The 20577-nt window shown below is 38.4% G+C and overlaps 1 protein-coding gene across 1 annotated transcript in view; it reads right to left on the reverse strand.

Annotated features, from left to right (window-relative positions):
• ABHD2 (abhydrolase domain containing 2, acylglycerol lipase) overlaps positions 1–20577 on the reverse strand; it is a 42230-nt gene that overhangs the window by 15467 nt on the left and 6186 nt on the right. The window contains exons 2-7 of the mRNA XM_060755180.2: positions 14963–15043; positions 11661–11862; positions 9043–9218; positions 7169–7336; positions 5905–6088; positions 1461–1553 (exon numbers count right to left, since the gene is read on the reverse strand). Coding sequence (XP_060611163.2) covers positions 1461–1553; positions 5905–6088; positions 7169–7336; positions 9043–9218; positions 11661–11854 — 815 coding nt within the window. The 5' untranslated portion in view covers positions 11855–11862; positions 14963–15043. The remainder of the gene's footprint in view (positions 1–1460; positions 1554–5904; positions 6089–7168; positions 7337–9042; positions 9219–11660; positions 11863–14962; positions 15044–20577) is intronic.

A 20577-nucleotide genomic window follows, 5' to 3' on the forward strand; every position in this document is an offset into this window, starting at 1 on the left:
GTGCATTTCCCTCCTGCAATATTTGCAAGACCTATATATCTATGTTTATATCTATCTAGACATCTCTATATATGACTATATATATGGCCCCTCGGCTTTGGAACGCCCTTCCCATGGAGGTAAGATCAGCCCCCTCGCTGATGGTGTTTCGAAAAAGATTGAAGACCTGGATGTTCGAACAGGCTTTCGGCTAATCCGGTACAATGAATTAATGACTAAGGATTGGTAATATGGACGATGAAATTGGATTGTGATTTTAGTTAAGAGATGCATTGGATTATTATTGATGGGCCAATATTGTGTATTGTGTATGTTGTTTTTTATGGTTTTAAACTGAATATTGTTGTTTGTTGTACTGTTGTAAACCGCGTTGAGTCGCCAATTTAGGCTGAGAAACGGCGGTATACAAGCACAGTAATAAATAAATAAATAAATAATGTGTGTGTGTGCACACATTTCCCCTGCAATATTTGCAAGCCCTATATATCTATATTCATATCTATCTAGTCATGTCTATATATATTTGTGTGGGAATTTCCCCTGTAATATTTGCAAGCCCTATATATATGTATATATATCTATCTAGACATCTCTCTATAAATAGATAATTATATCTATATAGGATTTGCAAAGACTTGCAAACATGTGAGGGGAAAATTCATATTATATATATATATATACACACACACACATACATGGATACACAAATATACAGGTACCCCTATATATTTATCAGTATCTATATATATATAGGATTTGCAGAGACTTTCAAACATGTGAGGGGAAAATTCATATATAAAAATAATGGATACATATGGATACAGATATACAGGTACATGGAAAACTCTAGATATCTATATGTATATAGGATTTGCAGAGACCTGCAAACATATGAGGGGAAAATTCATATACAAAATTAATGTATATAGATAGGTAGGTAGAGATCTACACCATAGGTACATAGGGATTGCAAAGGCTTTCAGGGGGAAATGCCTATATATCTGTAGCAGAAATTAACAATATTTTCTGGGGAAAATGCTTTTATAAGATTAATGGATATTCCTGACTTGCAAGGGCTTCTCTCCCCCTCCTTTCCCTTTTCAAAACATTCCAGCCTGGGAGGAGAAGCAGAGAAGAGGCAGAAAAGAAAACACACTGTTTAAGGAGGGGAAGATGAGAGAGAAATATATCATATATTTCAAGCAATGGCCTCCAGACTCTGCTGCCCGGCCTTGACCCCATTATAAGGGCTGAAAAACTCGGCTTATGTTCAAATATATTCGGTAGTTCTTTCATAGATTCCTATCCAAAATATATTGAATTGATTAAACTGGAAGTCTACTCAATGATGACAGCACATTGGTCCAGTAAGTATGCAATCTACACATTATGATAAGAAGCACTTCGTGGGACAAACCAACATTCATTCCATTTAGGTTATAACAAACACACTTCTGTACCTATGAGACAAGATGATTTTCTTCATATTATCTGCCATGAGGAAGTTGTAAAGTCTTCGGCACTGGTCCCACTGCATGAAGGTTTCTTGTGCCCTAAAGGTAATTGGAGGGGAAACTTGTCATTTCAAAGGCTTTCAAACCACTATTAATATTGTTTCCAATATAAATACTGAGAAATAAATAAAATACATTCCAAAACAAAACTTCTCTTTCAGGGAGTACCAAATATTATGAACACTTCTATCTTAGAATCATAGAGTTGGACGAGACCTCATGGGCTATCCAGTCCAACCCCCTGTAATGAAGCAGGAAAATTGCATTCAAAGCACCCCTGACAGATGGTCATCCAGCCTCTGTTTAAAAGCTTTGAAAAAGGAACCTCCACCACACTCCAGGGCAGAGAGTTCCACTGCTGAACGGCTCTCACAGTCAGGAAGTTTTTCCTCATGTTCAGATGGAATCTCCTTTCTTGTACTTTGAAGCCATTGTTCTGCGTCCTAGTCTCCAGGGAAGCAGAAAACAAGCTTGCTCCCTCCTTCCTGTGGCTTCCTCTCACATATTTATATATGGCTATCATGTCTCCTCTCAGCCTTCGCTTCTTCAGGCTAAACATGCCCAGCTCTTTAAGCCGCTCCTCAAAGGGCTTGTTCTCCAGACCCTTGATCATTTTAGTCGCCCCCCTCTGGACACATTCCAGCTTGTCAAGATCTCTCTTCAATTGCGGTGCCCAGAATTGGGCACAATATTCCAGGTGTGTCACAATTTTCCTATTTTGAAAACCTCCTTTTAAAAAAGCATAGAAGTGTCTCATAAACATGCAGTAAAAAGAAAAAAGATTTCACCAGCAGGGGGAACAAAATTCCCAGATATCTGAGAATGAGGCAGCTAAGAGCTTGCAAAACAAGTCAAGTGCTAAGTCTTAAGTTGTTTCAACAAGTACTTCCTCAATTCGCTTGAGGGTAAGGCATTACAAATATTGGCAGAGGACATATTAACCCCAAACTGTACTGGAAAACTACTCGGTAAACACAGCAAGCTTTAGTCAGCAAGACAAATATGTAGACATAGAATCCCGACCAAAGTATTTCAGGCAAAGAGAAAACATTTATTTCAGCATGTCCATTCGTTACATCTTAGATCTGCAACCCTAAATGCACACAACTGCCAAGGTTGGCATAGCTTTGTGAAGTCATTCCAGAATAATCTTATCTCTTTTTCCCATAGAGTTACAAGCATGGTAGATGCAGGGAATGCTGTGGATGTAGCATATCTTGATTTCAGTAAGGCCTTCGACGAAGTCCCCCATGACCTTCTTGCAAGCAAACTAGCCCAGTGTGGGCTTGGCAACACTACTATTAGGTGGATCTGTAATTGGTTAAGTAACTAAACCTAAAAGGTGCTCACTAATGGTTCCTCTTTATCCCGGAAAGAAGTTAGTGGAGTGCTGCAGAGTCCTGGGTCCAGTTCTGTTCAACTTTTTTATTAATGACTTGGATTAAGGTTTAGAGGGCGTGGTTATCAAGTTCAGAGATGACACTAAATTACAAGAGATAGCTAATACTCCAGAGGACAGGATCAGAATTCAAAATGATCTTAACTAATTAGAGAGCTCGGCCTCATCCTGATAATTTATATTGTCCTATCTCCCAGTGTTTTTAAATTTTTAGCCTTGAATGTGGCCCTGCCCAGTGAAATCCTCTGTTTTTAATTGCTTGTTTTATATTGTTTGTGTCGTTTATGTTATTTCTTTGCATTTTATGTATTTTATTTTCTGGTATTGTTATTGTTTTGATATGGTCAAAATTGACTAATCAATAAAGACTTGTTGTTGGTCTTGTTATGTGTTTCCATTATAATGTATGTACTGTACTGGTGGGCATGGCCTCATGTAAGCTGCATCGAGTCCCCCTGGGGGAGATGGAGCGGGGTATAAATAAAGTATTATTATTATAATTATTATATTAAAACTAATAAAATGCATTTCATAGAATCATAGAATCATAGAATGAAAGAGTTAGAAGAGACCTCATGGGCCATCCAGTCCAACCCCCTGCCAAGAAGCAAGAATGTTGCATTCAAATCACCCCTGGCAGATGGCCATCCAGCCTCTGTTTAAAAGCTTCCAAAGAAGGAGCCTCCACCACACTCCGGGGCAGAGAGTTCCACTGCTGAACGGCTCTCACAGTCAGGAAGTTCTTCCTCATGTTCAGATGGAATCTTCTTTCAACATAGACAAATGTGAGATACTACACTTAGGTGATGCCGAGCTCAACAACAGTGCATGTGAGAAAGATCTTGGTGTCTTTGTGGACAACAAGTTGAACATGAGCCAACAGTGTGATGCAGTAGCTAAAAAAACTAATAGGATTTTAGGCTGCATCAAAAGGAGTCCAGTGTCTAGATCAAGAGAAGTCATGGTGCCTTTGTATTCTGCTTTGGTTAGTAGCAGAATACAAAGTCACCTGGAATACTGTGTTCAATTCTGGGCACCACAGTTCAAAAGACATATTGACAAAGTGGAAGGTGTACAGAGGAGGGCGACTAAAATGATCAAAGGTCTTGAGACCATGACTTCCTATGAGGAGCGTCTTAAAGAATTGGGTATATTTATCCTGCAGAAGAGAGGATTGAAAAGATACATGATATATAAATGTCGCAAATAAAATAAAATAAATACATGATAGCCATGTATAAATATGTGAAAGGATGTCACAAGGAAGAGGGAGCAAACTTGCTTTCTGCTGCCCTTGAAACTACGACAAGGAGCAATGGGTTCGAATTACAGGAAAGGAGATTCCACCTGAACATTAGGAAGAACTTCCTGACCATGCAAGCTGTTCAACAGTGGAACTCTCTGCCTTGCAGTGTGGTGGAAGCTCCTTCTTTGGAAACTTTTAATCAGAGGCTGGATGGCCATCTGTCAGGGATACTTTGTGATTTTCCTGCATGGCAGGCGGTTGGACTAGATGGTCCACTGGTCTCTTCCAACTCTATTATTCTTTGATTCTAAGCCATTTGCAAAAGAAAGATTCAACACCTTCCTCCTTTTTCAGGTTCAATTGATATTTGACACGAGTATTTTTGAGACGACACGGCATGTTAAGCTCGTGTTGTTCCCATTTCTAATCCTCTTGCTTTTAAGGATTTAATCTTGCCACAAGATTTCTGCAGCTGCACAGTCTGAAATATAAAGAGCGCCTTTGTTGTTCAGTCAGAAACCAGAGCTCTATTGAGATGTGTTCTGCTTATACAAAAACTGGCATTTCTTTAGTCTGGCTGTACTGCTTAACACTTGCGTCAAATAAAAATACTTGAGCAGCATTTAATTTTAAACATAAAAATTCTTAATTTTGGCCAGTATTTAGTATTTTGTGAATGCAGCTGCTACAGCATAATTGACTTCAATGAATTTATTTCCTATGAAAAGTCTTCACAAACGAAGATTAAATTTTATTACAGGAAAGGCAAAATACTCCATATATTTGTCTGGGTGAGTGATGGAATATACTACCACTTGACTTTTTAAATGATTGACAGGATACTTGGCAGAATAAAGAACATGGTGGGACTGGATTGTCCAAGATTCAGAAAAAAACCGATACACCTTCCTAGAGGACCCAAAGACCAACAGATCCAGATATATGGCATGCAGAATAATAATAATAATAATAATAATAATAATAATAGACCTTTATTTATACCTCACTACCATCTCCAGCAGGACTCGGTGTGGCTTACAAGAGGCCGAGCCCAAATACATCAGAAACAAAAAACACAACAACAACAATACAACAATAAATAACTCATAGCAAAGCAAAACAATAACAAAAATCACGACACATTTAAAAACCTGTGGCAGGGCCAAATGTAATTGTTATTTTTTTTTAAAATGCTGGTCATGTCCAGGTGAAATAGGATGGATATTTTAGGGATAAATGGGTGTGCAGACAATTCTAACTCTCTTGTAAAATGCATTTGGAACAAGTTGCTTGGGATACCTTAATCTGGGAAGGCACACTGGAACATCCATGTTTTCAAGCTCCTCCTAAAGACTACCAATGTTGGGGCATGCCTGATGTCCTTGGGGAGGGAGTTCCAGAGTCGTGGGGCCACCACCGAGAAGGCCCTGTCCCTCGTTCCCACCAATCGTGCTTGCGATGCAGGTGGGATCGTGAGCAGGGCCTCTCCAGAGGGACGAAGAGATCGTGTGGGTTCATATACGGAAATGCGGTCATGCAGGTAATAATAATAATAATAATAATAATAATAATAATATCTTTATTTATACCCCTCATGGGACCCAAAGCGGCTTACGACATCTTAAAATCATACGAACAACAGACTGAACATATCAAAAATAAATATGAGTAAAATAATAAATATGAGCAAAATAAATAGGTAAAACCCATCAGCAAAAGCATTTGACTCCTAGTAGGAAGCTTACCTTAATGCACTGTATCCTTGACACACGCTAATACAGCACAACACGCACTCCTGGTTAGACTGGTTCTCCCCAAGGTATTTGCACACTATATTCCCACCCAAGCTGAAGCCCACGACGACCAGCTTGGTCTGGGGATACGTCTTGCGGATGTAGTTTACCATGGATCCGAATTCCCAGGTGCAACCTGCAGACAACAGGAAGACCAAGCAAATTTTACCCCACAGACTGCATCACAGACTTCCTTCAAGGCTCATTGACACATTTTTAAAGACATTGTTTCTAATTACCTATCTATCCATACACATAATAAAAGTGAAAATCTGTATACATAAAAAGTGAAAATATGTATGTGTGTATGTGGTAGGAGTGTCCACTTACACAGACAGCCTCCCTCCTCCATAAACTGCTTTAGCTCATAATGCTGAGGAGACACCAAAGCCCTCCCTTCCAAGGACATTGCAGGTTACAGCAAGCCACATCCCAGGGCTCCATTCTCCCTCCCTTTGTGTGGAATTTGCATGACCCTGTCCACTGCGTCTCCCTTAAGTCTTATCTATCCTTTACTATGGCACACAGCAACTGAACACACTGAGGGGTTTGGGGAGAATTCAAAGTGATTTATAGGAGTTTACCTCCAATCTAAGAGCACTCTGAACCCCACCAATGATGGACCTGGAACTAACTTGGCACACAGATCCAACATGGTAAACTTTGTATACTTTGGAGGTGATTGACCTTGACATCCAGGAGTTATAGTTCACCCATATTCAGAGAACATTGAACCCATCTGATGACAGATCTGCACCAAACGTGGCACACAAATTCAACATGACCAACTGGGAATACTGGTGGATTTTGGGAGTAACTGACCTTTAACTCTGTATAGTTCACCTGTATTCTGTGAGCCCTCTGAACCCACATCCTTATGCATTTTCTAATGGGAGCATTCATTAAAAACAACAGGAAAGGCTAAGTGTTTTTCTAAGAAATAGCAGAACATATGACCAAACTGATATTACCTAACATATAAAAACAAGTGCAGAAAGTGTTGAAATCCACTCATGCCTTTCTAAAGACGGTTTTATTGCCATATGAGCAAATCTGCAACTATTGGGTATATTTGCAATGTTTTAAACTATTGGATCTGAGACAGCCTTTCAAGATGCCTCATTCTAGGATGTGCCTGATGCCAGGGAACTTCGTCCAGCTTCAAGCACAAACTAGTGATGAAAGGGGCAGTATAGAAGACCTAACAAATATTTACCATAAGTGAACATGCGTGGTGAAGTCAACTCAATGTTAGGAAGAGCTCCAAGATGGTTTAACACGGCACATCGATAACCGTTCTTCTGGGCATAGTCAACAAAGGTACGGATGTACTGCTTCTCACTGTGATTAGCTATTCCAGGGCAGATTACCATTGTGATATCTTCTGCATGAGAGAAGAAATTGGAGGAACAGATTTTGAAAGAAAGCAAAAAGAATCACTAAATTCTGATGGATATATTTCGTTTTGGCAAATATTACAGCAAAGACAGCATACACATTGTTTCAGGCCAAAGCAATAGATCCAAGAGAACACTGGAACTGATTTAATGGGTCTATTTCAGTTGGGACTAATAAATAGATTTAGGCAAATGTACCATATATACTTGAGTATGAGCCGAGTATTTTAGCACATTGTTTAAGCTGAAAAAGCCTCCCTTGGTTTATATTTGGGCTGGATTATACTCAAATATATACAGTAACTTTATTGGTATCTATTTTTCTTTTTCTTTTTGCAATATAACTTGAGGCACCTAATTTTATCACAAAAAACTGAGAAAACGTATTGGTTCGAGGATAAGTTGAGAGTGGGAAATGCAGCAGCTACTGGTAAATTTCCAAATAAAAATAGATATTAATAAAATTACATTACCGGAGATAGATTAAATGTTTTTGAATATTTACATAAAACTATAATTTAAGAGAAGATTGCCCAACTCTGAATAAATCATTATTCTAACCTTCTACAATATAAATATGTTAATGTATAATCCATCTAATAATAATAGAGTAAAATAATAAAAATAATAATAGAGTAAAATAATGTAAATGTAATAACAATAATCATAGAGTAAAATAATAAATGCAATAGTAATAAGAGTAAAATAATAAATGTAATAAAATAATAATAGAGTGAAATAATAAATGTAATAATAAAAATAATACGAAATCCATATGTATGTCGTTTGCTGTGACATACTGTGTTTTTGTGTCAGTAAAATAATAATAATAATAATAATAATAATAATAAATAAAAAACTTTAACTCAAGTATAATCTGAGGGGGGCATTTTCAGCCTAAAAAGAGACTGAAAAACTCAGCTTATACTCGAGTATGTACGGCATGTTGAAGATACTACTACTACTACTCTCACTTTCTTTCTTTTGCCTTATTTTTTTCTGCAGTTGGAAGTAATATAATATAAGCTTCATTTTTTAAAGATAATGTCAACGATGCTAAGCAGTGGAAAAACACGGACTGAACACAATCAGATTCCTGTAGCATGTTAAGAAGAATGTTTTTAAAATCTTAGAGCTCTACTATTTTTCCTTAAGCATATCTAGAGACTCAGGGCTCTGTAAATCAACAAAACAACTATCCCAAGCACAGAAAATTCAGAATATTAAGCAGTGTTTTTTAAGCATGTGGATAACATTCAAAGTCAACAGATAGATTTGTTTTGCCTTGAGATAGACATCAAGTATACTGTAACCATCACACTTTAAATTATGACAAATACTGACTATTCAAGTATATTTCAGCTTTAATTAAACTCTAGTGAAGAATGGAAAACCCCACAGCCCTAATAAGCTGTTTTAAAGACTTTAATTCCAGACATAGTGTTGCTTATGGCCCACAAGGATGGCTTTTTTATACCCAATGTCTAAACAGAAAATTCAGCTTTGCATATGTGATTCATAGCAGCACTAACTCTAAGATTTAAAAGTCAGGCACAATACTGAACACTTTATGGGCTCCAGATTCACAATGTGGTAACCTATGGCAATGAAAGGTAGCACCACTATTTTCTCAATTATTTACTTATGGTTTCAGGTCAGCAAACAATGAACAGGCACAGTTGGGTTGTCTAACCTCTAATGCAATTTTCAGCTAGTGGTTCAAAGAGGTCAAAAGTTGATGTTGCACCATCTGGCATTGTGAGGTACTTGCGAAGTCCATAAGGATGCGGGGATCTTACTCTCCCCATCTTCCCATAAAGGGCAGTCTGGATGTGACCGCTTTTCCCCCAAATCAGAGGTGGAATGTACCTAAAAAAGAAATAAACATATTTCTAAGACACCAGGACTCACTTTTTCAATAAGGAGATTGATCCTAAGGCAGGATATTATGGCATTCCAATGTGTCCACTAATCTGCTTTATTTGTTAAACATTAAGAAATAAGTAGCTCTGTAACCGTAACTTGGCAAAAGATACCAGACTGGACTCAATTGATCTAATGCCAGCTGGGATGCGATGATTTCTGGAAAGCATGCTGCTACAGTCTAGAATGGTTATGAAAGCATTTTAGTTCAAAGAAGGAAGAAATATCTGTGGCACATTTATCAGGAAAGTGGTCCGGCCTGGTGCCAAAGCAGATGGCCTTTTATCTCAGATTTAGTCTCTTATGTATTGAAGAACAAAACCTGGAGAGGGAAGGAAAAGAAAGGAGGAGAGGATGGCTTTTATCTATCTATTAACACAGCTGCCAGGAATCATCTGATGCATAATCCAAAGCTGTCAGACCAGAAAAGCCTTTTCTGGAAAGCCATTATCAAGGTTAACTCATGACTCAAAATAAATGCTGCTCACAGAGCCAATGCAAACAGAACTTAGTATATTTCATGGTCAGCATGCATGTTGTTATATTGTTTTAATAATGTGCACCACTGGCAGGTGAGCTCCCAAGGCTTAAGGTAAATGTAAAGGTTTCCCCTGATATTAAGTCTATTCATGTCTGATTCCGGGAGGTGATGCTCATCTCCGTTTCTAAGCTAAAGAGCCAACGTTGTCTGTAGACACCTCCAAGGTCATGTGGCTGGCATGACTGCATGGAGCGCAATTACCTTCCAACAGAAGTGATACCTATTGATCTACTCACATTTGGATGTTTACGAACTGCTAGGTTGGCACAATCTGGGGCTAACAGTGGTAGCTCACCCCGTTCCCTGGATCTGAACTGCCAACCTTTTGGTCAGCAAGTTCAGCAGCTCAGTGGTTTAACACGCTGTACGACCAGAGGGCCCCTTTCCAAGACTTTGTACTGTACATTATGAGAAGAGTCAGAAATGAATTTACCTTCCCATTTTGAAGTGACTACCAGGAACTAACTAAATTTTATATAATTTAGATGTTTTAATAAAGGACTTATATTCTCCCTTTGTGAAGTTCCAGTAAAACTGATTGCAGTTTTTAGGGCTTGCTGTTGTTTCTAATAGCTTCCGAGCAGACTCCTGTAACATGTGTTCTAGTAATTCAAACGGGAAGTAATGGAGGCATGGGTCACTGGAACCAGATTTGGCATCTCAGGGAGCAGTGATAACTGGTGCTCTTGTTTTAATTGAGCAAACCTGATCTTCTAGGCTTAAAGACTGAGATTAGGAGTATACTTAAAATCTGAGACTTCAGGGGGCATGTAATAATAATAATAATAATAATACTTTATTTGTACCCTGCCACCATCTCTCCATGGGGGCTCACTTACATGAGGCCAAGCCCAGTACCACAATACATCAATATAACAAAACAAAGCAATACAATGTAAAAATAAAAATACAATACAATACATGTAAACCCATGCAGCACAGAGACCTCATTTATACTGCCATATAAAACATTATGCTCTTTATTTACTGTCCTGGTTTTATAGTTTTAAAAATACTGGTAGCCAGATTTTGTTAATTTTCATGGTTTCCTCTTTTCTATTGAAATCGTCCACATACCTGTGGATTTCAATGGCTTCTGTGTAGTCTGGCATGGTAGTTGTTAGAGCAAAAACAGGAGAATTCCAGACAAGAATCAATCAGGGCCAGCTAACACCTCCCAACAAAGGATTCCCCAGGCAGCAATCAGCCAGGCTTTGAAGCTGCAAGGCTATTCAATCCTAATCAAGGTGGTCATTTCACTTCACTTCACTTTATTTCTTAATTAGTTGCTCTCCACCAAGGTGCTCCGAGCGACTTACAATCTAAAATAGCATTTACACAATATAAAAACATTCAATATAATAACATTCAAGAGTTACTATTTGGCAAATTAGATCTGATTACTTAAATGCACAACCAAACAGCCAAGTCTTGAGTGCCTTTACAAAAGGTCGCAACTCCGACATTGCTCTAATGTATGGAGGCAATGAATTCCACAGAATTGGAGCATAGGTCAAAAAAGCTCTACGCCTTGTAGCTTCCAGGTGTACCTCCCCAGAGCCCGGTATGTAGAGGAGATTTTCCTGGGTGGATCGAGGTGACCACTGATGGAGAAAAGGAATGAGGCCATTTGCAACATTCACATTTGCCTCCAACAGACAATAGTTCTTTCTCCCACTCTGGATATTCCATAGACATATAAACCTCACTTGCTTAGTTTCCAACAGACCACACAACCTCCGAGGATGCCTGCTATAGATGTGGATGAAATGTTAGGAGAGAATGCTTCTGGAACATAGCCATACAACACAGAAAACTCACAGCAACCTAGTAAATATGATACTCACTCTTTGGTTAGAAGAGGGCATGACTTGAGTAGGAAGCGGGCCAAAGGAGTGTCTTGGTATATGAGATCAGGAGAGGCAGTTGGACTCTTCAGATTCAGGCAGCGGACAATAATGTACAGAACAGCAGCTACAGCAGCTAACTTCACCCCGTCAAACACTGCCGGCAGCTCAGGGGTTTCCATTAAGGTGGTCATCTTGAAATCTGGAAGAAGAGAAAAAGAAAAGAAAAGCTCAGAAAACTATTTCCAGCAGTCCAAGAATCCTTATAAAGCAATGTAATAGCCTTTTGTTAAGTACAGTGTGAGAAATGCTTTTAAGTATAAAACCATTCATATAAAGGTCAATTCAGGGCAGGCTCACAGAGAATGTTCTGTCGGGTTTAGCTTGAGAACTGTGTCTCCCTTTTTTAAAAAAATTCTCTGGATTTTACACTACAATAGTCCAACAAGGAAGATAAGCTTCTATGGGATCTATCCCAATGATGTATTTTCTTTAATTGGATATATAAGGAGTTTAAAGAAAAGAGATTCCAGCTAGCAACTCTATAGCAGAACTATAAATTAGTCTAGAACTATACTTTAAGGCAAACATTTCATGCCTACATATTACAAACTGACCCATCAATACTGCAGGTTTATTGTTATGGCCAAAGGAGGGAAAACAAATGATTTAAATATATGTTTCTATGTAAATGTCTAAACTGTTATGCTAAACTTCAAGTCCAGCTTAAACAAAGATAACAAATCAAGGAGAACCAGGGGTTAGTAATTAAAGGTAAAGGTTTCCCCTGACATTAAATCTAGTTGTGTCTGACTCTGGAGGTGGTAATAATAATAATAATAATAATAATAATAATAATAATAAACTTTATTTATACCCCGCCACCATCTCCCCAAAGGGGACTCAGGGCAGCTTACATGAGGCCACACCCATCAATACAGAAACACAATATAACACAAAAAACACAACAGAAAATCAGAAAATAAAATAACATAAAATACAAAAATACAAAATGTAAATATTCAGCACAACAATATAAAATCAAAACATTAAACAATTAAAAATGAACACAGTGGGCAGGGCCAGTTCAAAGATTAAAATTTTAAAACACTGGGAGATAGGGCAGTGTAAAATATCAGGAAGGGGATCTGGGGGATAAGGTAAGAGTTCATCTCCATTTCTAAGCCGAAGAGCTGGCGTTGTCTGTAGAGACCTCCAAGGTCATGTTATCGGCATGACTGCATGGAGTGCTGTTATCTTCCTGCTGAAATGGTACTTATTGATCTACTCACATTTGCATGTTTTCAAACTGCTAGGTTGGAAGAAACTGGGCCTAACAGCAGGAGCTCACCACGCTCCCCGGATTCGAACTGCCAACCTTTTAGTCAGCAAGTTTAGCAGCTCAACAGTTTAATCCGCTGCACCACTGGGGACCCAGAGCTTAATATACAAACATATTTTTCTAATCCCCATAGACATAAGCTTACAGAAAGCCAAGATCTTCATTGTGTTTCAGGAAAGATGACTTACAAGAAAATCAATCTTCTCAGTAGCCTTGAATCTCTTTATTGAACTATTGTGTAAGAAGAATCTATGATACTAGCAAGTCACATTTCATCAGTACTTGCAAAGTTTATTTAGTAACAGCCATTTCCATTTTAAGCCTCAAACATTTTTGCAAAATTCCACTTCCAAGACTCTAGAGCAGGCATGGGCAAACTTGGGTCCTCCAGGTGTTTTGGACTCCAACCCCCACAATTCCTAACAGCCTCAGGTCTGTTCCACTCTCAGCCACTTCTATGGCTGAGCGGGAAAAGGAATTGTGGGAGTTGAAGTCCAAAACACCTGGAGGACCCAAGTTAGCCCACACCTGCTCTACAGCCTGATAATGTGAGTCATTAGCAGTCATTATTAGGCTTGTCGAAGTCCTGCTCATTTCAATCTCAAGTCAGAGCTGGTTCCAAGTAAGAGCATGGCTTCCCCAAAAGAGCAGTGTGACTGTCACATAACAGTTCATTAATTCTTGAGTCTTATATTGGTTTGATGGAAAAGTTAGCTACATCAGTATATTTTCATTTTCTGACAGGGTTTATTCTCTTTCCTATTCAGATTTAAACTGTGCAATCTATTTATTTTCATTGACATTTTTTATCATATAGATTGCTACTTTTATTCACCCTTTACTTAGCGATTCAATGTAACTATCGCTTTTCTGTTTTGAAAAGTTGTATTTATTGCTCTTTGATAAGCTGTGAGATACTTTTGAGCACACAGAAAAGCTCGATACAAAGAGAAACAATGAAATATGAAGGACAGCAAAAAGGTGGAGGAGAGTGTTTTAAAATATCCTTTTCCTAAAAACTTTGCAAATGTAATTACTCTTGGTGCTGACTAAACAGTGTACTAGATTACATAGACAGCTTTACAAAAGCAGAAAACAAGTATGGAGATAATTTCTCTGTAGCTTCCAATTCTGGCTCATTCTGTGTTTTAACAGGAAATACGTTGCTAACTTGTTTACCAAAGCAACAGCACTCTTCTTTGACTGACCAAGTACAATTTGAAGGATGCTCAAGGTGGTCCCTGACAACGGACCCTCCTGTTCAAGGAGCTCCACTGGCTGCCATTCATTTTCCAGACCCAATTCAAGGTGCAGGTTCTTACCTACAAAGCCCTGAATGGTTTGGGACCCGCCTACCTGCGTGACCGCATCTCTGTATACGAACCCACGTGATCCCTTCGATCATCCGTAGAGGCCCTGCTCTCGATCCCACCAGCATGGCAGGAGCGATTGATGGGGATGAGAGAGAGGGCCTTTTTGGTGGTGGCCCCTCGACTCTGGAATTCACTCCCTAAAGACATCACAGGCCCCAACTCTGGTAGTCTACAGGAGGAGCTTGAAGACGTGGCTCTTCCAGTGTGCCTTCCCAGAATAATGATCCCATAGCACTTTGTCCTCCAAAGCACTTTACATTTCTTTAGGTCTGCTCGTATGCCCTTCCACAAACACCACTATCACCTTTTCGTCCATGTCCCAGCTTTACTTCCAATTTTAACTTTACATTTGGCCTTCCCACTGTTTTTAATTGTGTGTTGTCTTATTGATAATGTTGTATATTTTATTGTCTATGTTTTTTATTTTAATTGCTTGTATTGTTATTATTGCTTGTATTGTTGTATTTGGGATCGGACTCGTGTAAGCCGCACCGAGTCCCTTGGGGAGATGGCAGCAGGGTACAAATAAAGTGTTGTTATTATTATTATTAACTCCTAAACAACGCATTTGAAGCATATAAACTCACCTGTGAGGCGTGGCACTTATTCCTAAATACAGGAAACTCGCGAATCTTCTAAGCAAATCTCTTGTTCAAGTCTAACTTAGCCTGAAAAATACAAATACACTGTATATTACTCTACTGGCAGCAGTGTCTGCTGAACTTAATCCCCTCCCACACTGCCACCCCTTTTGCCTTTTGTATCATGTCTTGATTAAATCGTAAGCCTGAGAGCAGGGAACTACTCTGCTGTTCATTTACTTGTAAAACTCCAAGGATGGGGATTTTTTTTCGTGTCAGGAGTGACTTGAGAAACTGCAAGTTGCTTCTGGTGTAAGAGAATTGGCCATCTGCAAGGACGTTGCCCAGGGAATGCCCAGATGTTTTGATGTTTTACCATCCTCGTGGGAGGCTTCTCTCATGTCCATACATGGGGAGCTGGAGCGGACAGGGGGAGCTCATCAGCGCTCTCCCCACATTCGAACCTATGACCTGTTGGTATTCAGGGTTTAACCAACTGTTTCACCAGGGCTCCAAAAAACCGTGGATGGCAGTACAGAAATACATTATGAGGTTTGTAATAATGATAGCAGTCTAATAAAGCACAAGTCTAGGAATTGCACAGAGCACAAAAACATCTGAAATACAAGAAGTTATCTGTCTTAAGGCTATCCTCTTATACTGGATACACATGACTAGTTGAAATGGCAGCCATAACATGGTATCTACATGGAAACAGCTGTTTCTCTGCAGAAAACAACTCACTGTAGATGTCTGTGACAATATGTTTTGCTTCAAAATACCGCAAAGTAATCTTTATATTATAAAACTGAACAACAAAGTAAGTTTGTTCATTTTGAAAAAGAAATAGTTGGAATTATGAACTACAACATCAATTTTCAGCAAATCAAGTGTGAAGTGAAAGACTAACAGGATACAAATAGCCGTTATCATGACACTAAACTGCCCTTTTTAACTGAAATGGAAGTCACTATTTACTGTCTACACATCTCAATTGCTGTTAAGACACAACTAGGATCCATTTTGTACAAAATGTCTGCTGAAATAGCTGTAACTATGTGTGATAGGCTTTTCATGTGCACACCAACAGGAGCGAGGGATCATATTTATTCATTACTAGTTTGGGGAGCTGGTAATGCCCGGGTTATTAGAATTTAGTGAATTCTCCCCAAACCTCTCGAGTATGTTCAGTTGCTGATCAATTCTTCTGCTTGTGTGCCATAGGAAAAAAAAATGGGAAAGGATTATGGAAGAGGCAGTGGGTGGGCGAGGGGGTCATGCAAATTCCACACCAATGGAGAGAGTAAGGAACAGTGGGGTACCTGTTGTGGAGGAAAAACAGAAAGTCTAGGATGAAATTGTCCCCTATGAAAGCCTTCACTTGGGTGGTGGGAAGTATGGTGTTTGAGGAGGACACTGGCAGGGATTGGGCTACATGTTCATGGCACTCGCTATGACCTACAATGTCATTCAAGGGAGGTGTCTCCTGCGTAGTGGGAGCTATAGGTGTTTGTGGAGGTAGATACTTGTCTGTGTAAGTGGACACTCCTGCCACATATATACACATATATTTTCACTTTTATTATGTGTATAGATATAGATATAGAAGATAGATAGATGTGTATAGATAGATTTATTTACTACATTTATATCTTGCCCTTCTCACACCAAAGGGGACTCAGAGAGGCCTTACAAATAGGCAGTAATTTGATGCCATAACATAGATACAGTAAAATAAACACATATACATTAAAACCAGGAAATTATAACATCAATATTAAAACCAGTTATTAAAATCACGTCGTCCAAAATCAAATCCAAGGCCATTCCATCACTCATTTCACTATTCCATATTTTCGTATTGCACTAACTTGCTAGTCAAAAACTTGGTCCCATAACCACTTTTTTACTTTCTTTCTCAAGCGGGAGGTGAAAGATAGTGAAAGATACACGGGAAGAAGAACAGAGCTTGTTTCAAAACAGTTGTCCTCAATCTCTCGTATCTTAAGGCCTATCAACTTGGGTCCAACCACTCTAGAAACAGACATCCTATTTTCCCAAGAAATAGAATATGAACTAAATTTTTTTAAAGGATTAAAAATACAGTACATTTTAATGGCATTAAAATTGTGGTAGCATTGTTGGAGTAAATGCAAACAAAATTAACAATGCCATTAGTACTTTTAATGGGTATAAAAACCTGCATTTCCACAAGATTAATTCTCCATGCAATCTACATTATGCATACGATTGGTTAAAATCTCGTAATCTAAAATTATATAACAACAAAGACAGAGAGATATTGAGTTAAAAGCATTTATTTGAAACAAAGGAAAGACAATAATCTGCTACATTCTCCAGGACTTTCCAATAGGAGGGTATTCACCAGGTACAGATAAAACACCAAAAATAAATAATAGGCAACTTCATAAAACATAGATCTGCATCCCATTTGTCGAATGCATGCCTTGACTTTCCTTTGGGTATTCCATTAAAAAGTAGTCTGGCAGAAGTTAGCGCAAAAAAGAACATGAAATTCAGTAGGGTAACATCTGATAAATTAGTTGTGGATAATCCACCTACGGTAGGCACAAATTTACAAATGCATGGGTAAAACAGATTTTAACATGCAAACATTTGGCTAAGTGAAGACCAGAGACTGCTATTACCATTGAAAGAGTGGTTGAGCTGCCCAAAGCATTATTTTCAAAAATATATTTTTTATCCAAGAAACAGACAAAACACACAAACATGTACATTAGTGGAAGAATACAGGATGACATCAGATAAGCTCTCAATCTGGCTGGGCACCTGCAGTAGATCCCCACAATGGCATCCTAATTGTTTCCCTATAGTTAGCAGGAGCCCCTGGTGGCACAATAGGTTAAACCCTTGTGCTGGCAGAACTGCTGGCGGTTCGAACCCTGGGAGTAGGGAGAGCTCCCATCTGTCAGTTCCAGCTTCCCATGCAGGAACATGAGAGAAGCCTTCCACAGGATGGTAAAACATCCGGGCATCGCGTGGGCAACATTTGTGATTTACCTTGACGAATTGGCTTTATGGAATTCTTGATCTGTATTTTAATGTATTAATGTACTATGATGTTATTATGCTTTAATTTATTTGTATATTGATTTTCTGTTGTTAGCTGGCCTGAGTCCCTCCTCGGAGGTCGAGAAGACCGGGTTATAAAAGCTCTAAATAATAAATAAATAAATAAATTTATAGATGGCCAATTCTCTCATACCAGAAGTGACTTGCAGTTTCTCAAGTCACTCCTGACATTGAAAAAAAACAAACATTGTTAGTAGTTTAACTTGTGCCATTTTTGGAATCAGCAGGTCAAATATAACAAGAAAGAGGCCTAACATTAGAGGCACCAAAATGTGTGTTGGTTAGTATAATCTTGAAATGGCTTTGCTTTTAATATTTTCTTCAGGGCAAGATGGTAAAGACTGTTAGAATGAAAACATTCTCAGGCCATGAACTTGGTTTATGTTAAAGAACTGAACTGAGATCACAACATCCATACCTGGTTACCCCACACATTTCATTTTGCCAGCACTGGGGTGAACAGGAACTATTAGTTCCTGCTTGATAATGTTCTGCAAATTCCCTGGAATCTATTAGAGCTGCCTTCTACCCATCTATGCACATGACAGAACCAATCAACTTGTGTGTTAATCTCCAGCCTTCATTCTACACAACTTTCTTTTCAGCACTACACAGCACTCTAAGAAAGGTACCTTTTCATACAATAGTCATTGCTAAAGCTATTATGTAATCCATGCAATTATGTGAGATGCATTGCTATTGTGCTTACGGAACAGGAAGTCTAAGTACATCACCGTACAATTAAAACACAAAGACTATTAGTCACAAGTTGGAATTGTTTACTAATAATGTAGCCAAGTAATAACTCCAATTTAAGTTCTTATTTTACACTTTTTTAAAAATAGTTATTGATACTTAGCATTGATACTGGCTGTTACTGATACGTCACAACTATTTTCAGACAATACAACTTTAAATTATATACTTTTGAGGATAAAGCTCCTCTAACTTCTCCCACAGTCTCACGTTTCAACATTATTTTTGTTTTTATATCTTTACACCATTTTTTAAATGTTTTTTCTTCGGTGTAGAATCACAATAACGTAAAATCACACATTCTGTATGAGACAAAGAAGACTTGGAATGTTAGGTAGTTATGTCAACCTGACCGAGTAACAGCTCCTTGTCGCACCTCCCACTTGAAATAAAATTGACATTTATTCTCAGCTAACTTCTCCTAAAAACAAAACTATCTCAAATCCAAATATGGAAGTAGCTTTTTCAATCCCAGTGGGAAAGTCCTCTGTCATTCAATTACCATGTCAAATATGTACCTAATCCTGAACAAATGTTTAATTTGTTAAATGCGTTATTACAGAGTAGTAACAAAGAAAATCACTTAACAAATGCATCTTTGAAGCAAAGTTTGATAGACTGCTAACAATATTAATTTGATGGTCAATACATATATATGAACATTACTGAAGAGAGAGATGTACATCTGACCAGCATAAACTTAACAAGGCAATACAGCTGGACTCTGTACAAGACAACTGGGAGGTCAAAGTTCATCTAGTCAAATCCTCTTCCAAAGCAGGAAAATTACTGATACAGCAAATCCAACCTCTGCTTAGAAACCACAACTCCGATGGAGAAGAATCCATTATTTTGAATTTTTTTCATTATCTAAAAATTAAAGTCCACTTTCTTGGTAATTTGTTTCGTATGCTTGGTTCTTACCACCTGAAGCAATAAAGTACAAGTGGATCCAATCATATTCTATATAATAGCCCAATTATTTATGCATCAATGGTTTTGCTGTGAGTTTTTCAGGCTGTATGACCATGTTTCAGAAGCATTTTCTCCTGGCATTTTGCCCACATCTATTGCACAATCTCTGAGGATGTCCACCATAGATGTGGGTGAAATATCAGGAGAGAAAGCTTCTGGAACATGACCATACAGCCCGGAAAACTCAGCAACCCAGTGATTCCGGCCATGAAAGCCTTCAACAACACATTGTGCATCAATGCTTATTTATTTCATTAAAGTATTTCTAGGCTGCTTTCATCACCTTTTCAACATCTCCAGGTTCAGATGCAGAAGATAAGAAGAGGGAATGTTTCACTACATATCTGGGAAACGGCAACAAACCTAGTGCTATCCAAAAGAAAAAGTAGGACTGAATGAACAGATCCCAACAAACTGAGAAAAATTGATGCTAAAGAGCAAAGGGAAATACTGTCTCCATTGTGGATGCAACATAGGCAAGATGGTAAAATGAGAAAAATCCCATGATCAACTGGAGAAGGAGTCATCCAGAGTCCATAAACATATTAGTAAAAGATATTCTGATGTCTGGTGAAATTCAGATTATTCTCTTATGACAACAGGTGGGGCAAGGCCTTGAAACTAATTCTGAAAAAATAAATGAGAACCTTCAATGATAAAACAGGAAACAGGAAAGAAGCGGAACATAATTAAATCATAAAGATGAGGGAACACAGAGGTCAAGGAGAAGCCCATCATGATGTGGCAAATCATACATCATATGTCCAGGCTATCTA

This window comes from Anolis sagrei, chromosome 9, assembly GCF_037176765.1.
Source record: "Anolis sagrei isolate rAnoSag1 chromosome 9, rAnoSag1.mat, whole genome shotgun sequence".
Taxonomy (NCBI): Eukaryota; Metazoa; Chordata; class Lepidosauria; order Squamata; family Dactyloidae; genus Anolis; species Anolis sagrei.